General features: G+C 35.5%; 1 protein-coding gene across 2 annotated transcripts in view; it reads right to left on the bottom strand.

Annotated features, from left to right (window-relative positions):
• Positions 1–12,224, bottom strand: part of LOC118700776 (cadherin-7) — an 88,547-nt gene that overhangs the window by 13,048 nt on the left and 63,275 nt on the right. For both annotated transcript variants that reach the window (XM_036405366.1, XM_054514864.1), the window contains 5 exons: positions 11,860–12,113; positions 8,011–8,147; positions 5,985–6,106; positions 4,470–4,587; positions 2,161–2,412 (listed from right to left, as the gene is read on the bottom strand). In XM_036405366.1, coding sequence (XP_036261259.1) covers positions 2,161–2,412; positions 4,470–4,587; positions 5,985–6,106; positions 8,011–8,147; positions 11,860–12,113 — 883 coding nt within the window. The remainder of the gene's footprint in view (positions 1–2,160; positions 2,413–4,469; positions 4,588–5,984; positions 6,107–8,010; positions 8,148–11,859; positions 12,114–12,224) is intronic.

The raw sequence follows: 12,224 nt of genomic DNA on the forward strand, positions 1-12,224 counted from the left end.
CAGAAAAAATATTCTAGGAGCAAATGAGAGAAGAAGAAAGTCTCTGGGACCAGACGAGCAGCTGGGTTTCATTGGGCATCAGGGATGCTTAGGTACCTCTTCTTTATGGACACTGGCATGCAGCTAAAACAAGATACAGTACCCAAATGCAGTTCTCAATGCCAGGGTTGTCATACAAACACAGCCTAACCTGCTCCTGCAGCTATGAACTGTACTCAAAAGCAACAGTTTAGACTGGAAGTGATGGTGGCACATACAAACGTCTTTTTGGATAAACAATGTTGATGCCTTCAGACAGATGACTTTGGAAAACCAAAGTCTTTGACAAATAAAATCAGTGATGTGGTGGTAATATGCAAGCTTTTTCTACCAAACCCTTGTTCAGAATAATTGGAAAAAAAGCTCATTTGTTGGTTTATTTGTTGTATTTGACCCCTGGTGTACCGAGTAGAATAAGCAAGTTATTTGGTGCCAACATGCTTTGTCTCCACTCAATGGTCTTCTTGAAATCCTACTGCTTCTATTTAAGAAAAGTGTATGACCAGACCAAGCTGCATGGTACCTAAAGCAGTTTCCTGTGTAATCTTCAGAAACTAGCTTTTCATGTATAACAAAAATGGTGAGATTTACTTTTTGGATCAAATTAATTGCTATGGTTACAGGACTTTTATTCCTAAGTATATCGGACTTGAAGTTTAAAGAGGGTGTTTTTTCACTGATACTAATGCCAGTTGATATAAGAGAATATTTTTATATCTTTTTGAACTCTAACATTTAGCTTCATGTCCAAATAAAGTTCATTTGTGTACATAAATTGGCTAGAAATGCTACTAGAAAAATGGTATTTAAAAATGTTCATTAAAACTTCTGGCATTCTGGCAATAATTCCCTTCCATTTCTTAAACCTAGGCCTAACCATGTGTTGAGTGAGAATAAAGTCTTATGGTGTTAGATTTTTTATGTCACGTAGATGGAAAACTTTAGAAATGCCACCTCCTATATATATATATATATATATATATATATATATATATATATATAGCTACTGAGTAAGTTGGTTGCAGAGGTAGGGATTTTTATTACTCTGTAAAAAAAGTATGCAACAGGTTTTTCATTTTGGAGTCCTTTAGAAACATTTTAGCAGAAGGAACATTTCCTTCTAATGGTTTCAGAGACATGAATCAGAGTGTGAAAGAAGACATCTGTACATGGTAGAAATACTGCCACGGACAGAAGTTTGGACACAAGTCTCTTGATTTGACCTATGCAAATTACTTTGATAACAGTGGAAAATAAAACACCACTGTGATTATACCAACCTAAGAAGACTGTGGTCTTCTCCCTTTCCTTAGACTGGTATGTACAGACAGGGAATAGAAAAATCTCTTAATTGATAGCAACACTGATGAAAATTCTTATGTGCTGAACGGGGTACCCTGTTAACATAAGAATTTCCAGACAGAACCCAAAACTTCACTTTTGCTCACCTTATTCTTCATCTTTATTTCTTGATTTGACCCTTTATTTTCCCATTTACTGCTTAATGACTAGGTATTACATGAGAAATGCTAGGCAAACTAGGATGTTGACACTATTTCCCTCTTTTCCACTGCCTTTTATCTATTTGCAGTTTCACTGCTCAACATAAAATCCAGCTGTGCTGCCATTTGCAGAAGTAACAAAAGATCACTCTGCAAATGATGCCAATTAATTATGATTCTCATGAGTAAATTTCATCTGTTTTATTTTCTGAATATCTTTTGTTCTCTGCAAATCAGTAAATGTTTAAAAGCAATTATGCCTGTGGAAAAGGGACACACTGATATCAGTTAATGGTGAGTATGCTAAACCAGATGCTTCCATAAACTGCACTGTCTATTTCTTAAATATTACATTTGATGCATGTCAAACTTTTTTTCTTTTACTGTAATTTCTTATATCTGTCCAGAGGCAATTTGATTTAGAAACAAATAATCTAAATTGATAATCCCAATCTAAAGGGTTTTTTTGTGCTAATGATACAAAACACTGTTCTTTCTTGAATACTATCTGTGCCTGTTCACAGAAATCAGGGTGGAGGGGAATGTTGAAGCTTATATGCATGTATCTTTTGCCATGATGCACTGAATGGAAAAGAAGGGTAAGAGAAAGAAGACATACCTAGCAGTGTCAAGACACAGGCCAATATTGCTATCAGGGCTCCAGTGCTAAGTCCTGCAGGCAAGATATATGCTTCTGCATTGCATGTCTGAGCAATACCATCTGCATCACAATCACAGACCCTGATGGTGAGAGTATTAGTGCTACTAAGTGAAGGTGATCCACTGTCCACTATGAATATTGGCAAGTAGAAAACAGACTGTTCCTGTCTTCGAAACCCATTTCTTTTGGTTAATACTGTCGCAGTATTATCTAGATAAAGGAATAAAAAGACAAATTATAAAATATGTGACTTTTCTGAAACACAAGCTTATAAATACTATAGCCTTCTACTTAAAGACTTTATAAAAACAATAAAATTATTTCAATAAGTTTACCTTTCCCAGTCAGATACTTTTGAAGCTGCAGAGGTAAGATCAACTGAGAAATCACACACAACTAAACAACAACAGCAACAATATATTTTCAACAAAATATATTTCAAAAAAGCAGAGTCCATTTTTTTTAATCTAAGCTCACATTTTCACAATCTAGATAGATAGGTGAAGGTGAGATAAATGTAAAAAGAAAAAAAATTGCCCTTCAGTTATCAGATTAGGTATCTAAATACATGTTTCCAGGTATTTAGAAACATCTATTTTAAATATTTACAGCTACAGATAAAATATAATTGGAAGCAATGACCATTTTGATGGGAGAATAGGTTCTGAAGATTAATGAAATATTTTTTGAATGCAAAAAAATTCCCATCCATGCACAAACAAGGTAATTGGGCATGCAACAAAGAAATGCTGTTGTTCTCAGACTCTTCTGAGATTCAAGTTAGCTATTATAATCAGTTTAAAATGTATAGATTGACAGTGGTCTGAGTTGTGTGATTAAAAAGCCCATGTGTTCGAGAAGATATCTCAAAACTCACTGTGTACAGGGCAGATTGAGAGCTCCTGAGAGGTTGGGAGTTACATCTCCCAGCATGTATAGAAATGTTCATTCAGTTGATCGATCGATCGATCGATCGATCGATCTATCTATCTATCTATCTATAGACAGACATGTTGGTAGTCAGCAAAGTTATCTTACTGTGTCATCTATTATGATCTATCCGGCAAAATATGCAAACACCTCTTGATATAACATCAGATGAGAGATGCATAAAATTAACCAATGTTGAATGAGGCAGCTACTGCTGTGTCTTGTACCTCCACTGATTTTACAGGCATTACAAAAGTCTGGTATTACTTTTATTAAGTTATAAGTTCTTAGGGAAGAGGGTCTCTTCAGTAACTACTTTACAGTTTTCATTATGTCAGATTTCTGAACAGTCCTATTCTAATGCACTTTTATTATTTTGATTGAGTTACTGTTAGAATCTTCAGTTTTAAACTGCAAGCTGTTCATATGAAGAAAATTAAGCATTTCATTAACTACATGTAAGGTAAGGCAAGGAAGATCTGCATGAAAGAACTTTATTGGGTCACACATTATACTTAATGAATATTATTCAAAGTCTGCCTGTACAAACAGTGTCCTTCAGTGTCCATATGTTTGTTTTTCTTGTTTTACTAATAGGATGACTTTGTAGCTCTGGCTAAGTACTGATCCATAAAAGAGCAGTGCAAGAGCAATACCCTGTCTATTTAGTTCTGTTTGCTACAGCTAATAGCTAAACAGCCTGACACGTGCCCAGCTGCTGTACTGTGCAGTGCAACTAATGAGGGCAGTAATTAGAGTGTGTTCTCAGATATTTCAACTAACAGAAATGGGATGTCAGTGTGAGTCTTTGAGGAAACAGTCATAAGAAGTCTGTGCAAATATTATAGGCAGCTTTCATTATCAAAAGCATTCTTCAAGAGGGGACATACTTAGTTATGAAAAGATGTGTTCTTTCTAAAAACCAAACAAAACCTCCACAAATCCCAAAACATCTCCATCTATTGTGCACTCATTTTTTATGCCCTGAGTTATATTAATAAGACATGAATTCCTGGACATTTTTCAGTCGCTGCCCCAAGGTAAAATATAATTTAGATAAAAACCCATAAATACATGCAAAAATGTGAAGACTGAGTGATAGAAAAAAAAGGTAAAGATTTAAAGATTTGATGCTGCTTTGCTTGGCTCAAGGCTTTAAATGATTCAAGCAACAGCTTAATTCCTTTGACAAATAGTCTACAGATAAAATTATTTGGCAGGCTGATTGTAGTTTATGTCTTTATCAAAAGAGAAGTTTATGTACGTCATAGAAAGCATGCTGCATTGAAAACGGAAGGTGCTATTGATGAATATTTACCAAATCAAAGTTTTCTTACCTTTGTTGTCCTGCAATGTAAAATTGTGGTTATTTGCTGCCTCTGCTGTTAAACTGAAGTAGAACTGATGGCCATTTGGTGGGTCATCCTTATCAATTGCACTAATTTTTTGGATCACCTGTTTTGAGATACATCAGGGTTTCATTGACACATATGTACATGTACATTACATAACCCCTCCATGACCTACCAAAATATCAACCCTCCCTCAAGTTCTAATCATCTTGGATTTTGGTTTTCTAATCTCCTAGCATGTAGAGACTGTTAATGTGTGACTCAACTCTTTACCTGTACCAAATTTATTGGCCAAAGCAATGATCTGCAGGCTCTGGGAGAAAGTTAGGTCCTGTCATTTGCCAGAGCTTGGAGTAATAAACTACATAGCAGTGGAAGAAGTGTGTCTTCTGGATGGCTCTTAGTGTAATTATCAGTGGCTGTAATCAATGTTGTAAACCTTCACAAGGAAACCGTGATGTTTCTGACCATTCGAATTCATGTCCTTGGTTTTTTTTAATATAATGGAAAACAGAAAGGTACATTATATTATTATTGTTTTCTCAAATTTCATTACTAATAGTTCTTAAATTCATTTTCTAAAATTCTGTCAAAATCTACCTCTAAAGAAATTGTCACTAGTTAAAAACCACAAAAATTGGAAACTCCAGTTCTCTGGTCTTGTTCTGATCAGAGCACAGGGAAAACAGAAAGGTACAACAATGAGAGCATGCATAGTCTATGTTTCTCATGAACACAAGCTAATAATCATAGTGGGTTCTTGTCAGAATTTAAATAATGAGGTGATTTTGAAATGTGCAATAAACATCTACCACAGGAAGGACAATACACTGGGAGAAGGAATAAAAGCACTGGGAGAAGGAATAAAAGCACAAAGTCTTCCTGGAAATATGCAGGATCATTGCAGGTGCAACATCTACAAGTTTTCTGGAAGTGGAAGGAGAGACTGAGAAAGTACATGCATTTTGTGAGGTCTTCCAAAGCAGAGAGGAAAAAGGCCAAATATGAGGGTCACGAAGGACAAAGAACTAGTGATAGATTTAGTGAAGTCTAGGACTACTTGGAAGATATTTGTGTAGTTGAAAATATGGGAATAAAAAATAAGAATATATTCCCATTGTGAAACTGTGTCCATACTTCCTAGGGGGATTAAAAGTGTGTACACATTTTCAGAATGGTGGACATTTAATCTCTGAATGACCTTTGTGTTACTGCTTCCAACTTCCCACAAAAATTAGGAGAAAGCATGCGTTCCCAGGATTATTCAAATTTGGGTGAGTTAAGTAAAATGTATCAGTTATACAAGTAAGAAAGCCAGAGATTTTAACATGACTTTCAACCAATACTTTTTATACCTGGATCTTTCCTACTCTTTGCGTGTAGTGTTTATCAGAGCCTCATTCTTACTGTTATAAGAGGATTTTTCTTAAAGCTGGAAGGCTTTCATAAGGAATGGCTGATTATTTGGTAAAAATAAACAAAAAACCTATCAAGACATACCTGACCAGGCTGAGCATTTTCACAGACAGTTGTCTCATACTCCATGGCAAACTCAGGGGCATTGTCATTGATGTCAAGGATTGTGATGGCTACATAGCCTCTCCCAATCTGCGCTGGATTCTCTACAGGAAAAAGTCCAATAAAACAATTAAAAGGAGATCCTTGCAAGTTATTCTGAAGGTCATTATCTTTTTTATTTGCATTCTTCTTTTGGATATGCATGTCAAATCAATTATATTCCCTCCCTCAAATACAAAGGAAGCTCTTGTCTTGATCTTCTGGACCAACATTTACGTACTCCATCTGCTTCAATTAATCTAAGATTTTACTCTCAGGATAAACTGGAAATCTTACTCAATAATCACAGCATTGAATCAAATCACATGGAAGGATAAAAGCAAGATGATGTAAAATCATCACCAAGCTAGCCAGACCATCACTATTCATATGGAGAATAGCATGATTATTATAGGTTAAACTTTTTTTTTTCTGAACTTTAGATGGATCAGTCTATTGAGAAGTCAAAACCAGAATTTTATCAGCTATGTGTAAGAGAAAAGAAGAGAGGGCTGCATTCTGAAGCAAATCCCAAAATATTTAAAGTGCACACACAACTAAGTATTTCAATACTGTCATTCACATGTTGAACGCCTTAACTATGAATCACATCCTAAACTGGTACACATCTCCAGCTAAACTGAGTATGTTCATTGTCCAGTGTCATACTTTAAATGGTAATTGTATTTTGGACTAAGCATAGGGACATCAGTGAGTCCAATAATTATTTTGCTTCTCTTTCAGAGCAGGGAAAAGAGTTGTTATAATCCTTTTTCACCAAAAATGATGATATTAATGTTACAGCAGGACAAAATGAAAAACTTTACAAAACTTCAAACATGTATTTATTTTTTAGAGTGTATTGCAGCCACATTTTAATAAATATTTTAAGTATCCAAATGTTAATCACAAGGTGGGGTTTTTTGGGTTTTTTTTATTTATTTCATATGTGAAATGCCAGAGAAGCAAGCCTTTTTGAGACCAAATGTTTCCTCTGCTGAGCTAAGCTTATTGAAAACCAAGCAGAAATAAATATAAATTAAAGCAATACAAGTTTTTACTTCTGCTCCTAGACCCTCATTTGTTTCAGGTATGCCCCTTGTCTACCTCATCAGTTTTGCTACCACCCAGGAAAAATTTTGTGTTTTATGTTTTTAGGCTAAAATATTACTCATGATAATAGAAGATAGATTCATAGAGACACTACACAATAAAGCTTAACTTTCAGGTTGAATGTTAAATTAAGCTCACTGAAATTAAGAAGCGATGAATTTTACAATAGCAAGCCAGAGAACTGATAACTTTTATTATCACAGCCCAACAGAGTAGCAATAAAGATGAAATTTGAAGATATAAATTCTTTAAATATAAAAGCACTTTACAAAATGTATTCAAAGGAGAACAAGTTTATGTTTGAGCCTGCATTAGAAGAATTCTTGTAGCGATTTGAAACCCTACATTTTTTTAACACTTTTTATCTTACACCAGAAAAAGATACCAAATACAAAATAACTTCTATAGCAGTATCTTAGAGTCAGGAAAATGAATCCACATTAGCATTCACATCCCCTTTTCTTTACAGCTTTTAAGAATGCTGTGGTTGACCAACAGCAATCAACTGTGAGTGCCCTCATGGAGATGGGGTAACCATTCTTCTCTATCTTCCATATCACCTTTCCTGTAATGACAGTTAGTGTGAGACTGCTGACTTAGCATATTTCATCTTCCTTTGTATTTGTCTTTCAGAAGATAAAAGAATATACAAGGTGTGAAGCAAATGAAAGAGCAAACATCTGAACTGTTGTATTTTTATACTTTTATCATATAGCTTTCTTTTGAATCAAGCAATATGTTATATTTATCTGCCACAGTTTGCAGCTGCCAGAATTTCTTTGAGTGAAGCTCACCAAAACCAAGCCTGAAGCTTTACACACAAACTATTGATAAAAATCTTTCTATGGATACTTACGACTTTCCATGGCCAAAACTGTGATATTATGAACAGCATTAGTTTCCCTGTCCAAAGATTTGGCAGTTGTAATGACTCCACTGTTGGCATCAATATTGAAATACCTCTCCAGATCTGTGTTTCGATCTATCGAATACCTAGGTAAAGGATGAAAGAAACTTTTCATTTATGCTCATTTACTGCTTGTAAAAATATTTCACTGATTTCTTATTAAAGGGAAAGCACTTCCACTGTTGCCTTAGTTTGAGCATTGCTCAGTCCAGTTTCCCTGGGGCACTGAGAGAAGCAAAGCCACTTGCAAAGGTGAGAGAATTACACAGTAACTTGTGCTGAAAATGGCAGGCTACACTCCCAGAGTGTCGTCCTAAGCGAGGTTATAGGTATTCGTCTGTCTTTTTTTTCTTCCTCTATGCTGTCAAACAAATTCAGAAATTAATCAAATAGCATCCTCCTGAGAGCCAGCTAAGGAGCAGGGGAGTTGGAATTTGCTACAAGGCTGTACCAGCTGGGCACTGATCCCATGGGGCTCGCAGTCTGAGTGCAGAGCTTTCTATCACCAGCACAAGACTCCCTGAGTCACCCAGAGCTGCAGGGGAAGAGTGAAAAAGGGGAGATGATTCAGCCTAGGGTCAACGGATTGCATGTCATCACTGTCAGTTCACAGTGCTTTACTGTCATTAAACAAACACAGGCTCATGCCCTGAACTCTTTGGCTTAACGCATCCCAATTTGTTTTAGGAAGGGGAGCTCCTTAGGAGCTCCTTAGCAAACTGAAAATAGCATAAGAGAAAAGGTCGAAACACCTGTGGTTGATTTTCTTATATCCCTTTTGAGAGTAAGGGACTGCTCATCAGGCAGATTTAGATTTACAACTGGAGTATTTTTGACATTAGATTTATAATTGGGTCAGATTCTTGCACTCTCATTTAGGTCGAGTATGTACTCCAGTGTGACTGTGGTCATGTCTGCGACACTCCAGAGCACCTCCCTACACTCAGGATGAATTAAAACGTCTGAATCGGATCAAGTGTGATCATTGCAATTACTGACACACTGATGATATATTAGATTATTGATATAATATTAAACAAATTCTTTGAAGAACATGGAAAGAAAGAAATTTGCAAGACAGTTAAAAATGTGACTTCCTAGACAAAATGATCTTATGAAACTATGTTTTTTTCTATGTTGCAATATACATCTTCTTTACTGCATTACTGTGTTTTTATGTTTGTCTCCTAACTGTATAATCTAAGTGTAGAGCCTTGTTACATAATTAGAATTGTTTACCTTTATTATATCACAGTGAGAGAGAGAATAACGAGTTGGAACGACAACAGTAATAGCAGTTTTTGTGGATTACTGCTTTCCCTCTTTCACTTTCTCTTTTCTTCTTTCATTTTGTCTTAACTGTAGGCTATTTTTCACTTTATTTCTTGCCAGCACTGTTGTTTATTTGGTCAGCAGTGTTCTACAGCTGCTTTGAGGCTGGCAAGTTTCCCCATGAGACTATACCTGTCACCTCTGCTATGTAGTCAATCTTGGCAGGCCTCACAGCTGAGATTCAATCTCCTGCCAGATTTCCCTTAGAAATCCTTAGATTTCCCAGTTATTAAGACTATTATTATGCAACTTGAAGAGTCAAAGGAGAAAGAGAAGGAGAAGGAGGAGATGGAGAGGTGAGAAAGACAAAAAGGAAGAAAGCAGTAAAGGAGGGAGACAATGAGGGAGAGAGGGAAGGGGGTGGAAAAGCAAACAAGTTATATAAATTGGATGATCTCCTTATGAAAGAAGGATAAAAATAATTCTATGCATAGGAAGCAGTTTCCCTTATTTATAAACATTGTATCCATACTCAAATTCTAAAAAAAATATTTTAAATATATTTAATCCTTTAATTCCTCACAGCCATAGTACTTGAAAATCTTTGAGCTGCAGGGGTTTTAAATCCTTTATTTAAGCTAGTTCAAACATCAATAGTTCTCTGGTCCTTATGAGATAACCTCTTATTTTCAAAACATTTATTATTTTTCCTAGTCCTTGGTATTGTCAAGGTTCTGTGTCTGATCTTGTAATTTCAACATTTTCTGAGTTGTAACAAATCTAGATTTTAATCAGTATAAATATAATCCAATGTTTGGAAGTTGGAATACTTATTTATAGATTAATAATTTAAACTCCTTAAACAGATCATGAAAAGTTTTATGCCTTAATCCTCCTTAGCACATTCCACTTTTAGGTGAATCTGTCTCTGATGTATCAGAGCATATGTAGAACAGCTTTAAATTTTATTATCTTTCAGTACCTTTGACCATGTCCATAGCAGGTGCACAAGCATACAGATAAATCCTATTTTTCTTTTTTGCTCTTCCTCAGATTCTAAGAAACTTTGAAGCAGAAAGAATCTTCAAGATATTAGAGGGCGATATTATTATTTTTTATGCTGGAATTGTAAAAATTAACCAGATCAAGGCCAATAAACTCATCTTTATGTTTACAAAGGAGTCTAAGCATTCTGAGCATGGCCTGCATTAATGGAACTGTGTTTAAGCCTATTCTAAATGATTCTGGTAACCAGATATTATACACCAGTTGCTAACATTAGTGCCAGAAAATACTGACACAGCAAAGATAAATTTCACAAGTAAATCCATGCCAAACATTCATATAGGACTTATTTATACATGATAGGAATCAGCTATTTTGAATAAGTTGCAAATATGTAATGAAGGAGATAGAACACTTGCATCACCTCTAGGAGTGAAACATATGCTTTACTTTTGCAAAAGATCTCTGCTTTAGAAATTTCACTTGATTTCCAAGTTCATTTTCAATGCATGAAAGGAAAGACTTAACATTATGAAAACAAATACCCACAAAGATCTTTCCTATGTATGCCCTAAGTGAGCAATAAAAACAAATGAAACAGCACTAACTTTTAATTGTGTATGAGTTCCTCCCCCTGCAGGTGTTTAAATTCACAGAGTTTCTAAGTTATAACCATTACTCTCTAGATCCTTTGCATGCTCCTTTGAAAATGAATATTACTACTCTGCATAAGAAAAATAACAAGTAGCTCATTATTGTTGTAATTAAGGTGGTGAGTCTTTGCTCTTGAGCTCTGACCTTAGATACAGGCAAACATAAGATTGAGAATTTGTGTTCTCCTATGGTTTCTCAATGATCTTGTATATTATATTTTGGAAGACTTGCCGGTTTTTCAGACACTGACAACAAAGGAAGAGGGCCTTGACAGTTTATGAATTTCCAGTGATCATGCCTCTTCCCATTCAAATGGAAGATATTTGGCTGCAGCAATATTTACAAAACCAGAAACCTCTAACCATCCTGACTAGACAGGATGCATCTCATCCTGTCCACTTTTCTCATGTAAAAAGTTCTTACGAATGTTTCCAATTTATGTCCTATTACATTCTGATTCCTAGTGCACGCAGACTATGAATCATTATTCAAGCATACATGTATAATATAGATATAATTTTTGATCCTGGTTGATTTAAGAGAACATAACTTGCTATAGATAATAATAGGCTCTTCCTAAGCTTAGAGAGTAATAAATATGAGCGATATTTTTAGGTGATTTCTTCCCTTTGGGATTCTGAAGCGACATCTTCTCTTTGTTTCACAGAGATTTCAACTTTTTTTCTTTTCCAGAGATTCTGTAGTTCAGGTTATAAAAGTTATGCAAACACATAGAACATCTGAATCTCCCTCTGCAAGGGAATAAAGCTTATTAATGACTTCCAGTGTAACCAAAGCCCCTCCCACCACAAGATGAACAACTTCAATGCAAAGGCTGAATAAATAATTAAGAACTCTTGGAATTACCTGACAGGACTATTTGAGGCATCAGGATCATGGGCTGCTACAGTTCCAATGATTGTGCCAACCTTTGCTGCTTCAGACACCACCATGGAGTACAGACGGGAGGTAAACACAGGTGGCTCATCAACGTCCTCTACAATTATCTTCACTGTTGTCATATCACTGAAGGGCCCCAGACTCAGGAAACGAGGGTCAACATGCATATTGGCTGCTTCTATCCTCAAGGTATAGCTTGTCTTGGCTTCAAAATCCAGCTCCTATACAGGCAAAAGTTATTTGGAAATTTTATTATTCAGTGATGTTGACACAAAACTGTTCTGCTTAAAACTTTCAGTAAGTATAAAATGAAAATACCTTTGCCATTTGTA

Source organism: Molothrus ater, chromosome 1, assembly GCF_012460135.2.
Source record: "Molothrus ater isolate BHLD 08-10-18 breed brown headed cowbird chromosome 1, BPBGC_Mater_1.1, whole genome shotgun sequence".
Taxonomy (NCBI): Eukaryota; Metazoa; Chordata; class Aves; order Passeriformes; family Icteridae; genus Molothrus; species Molothrus ater.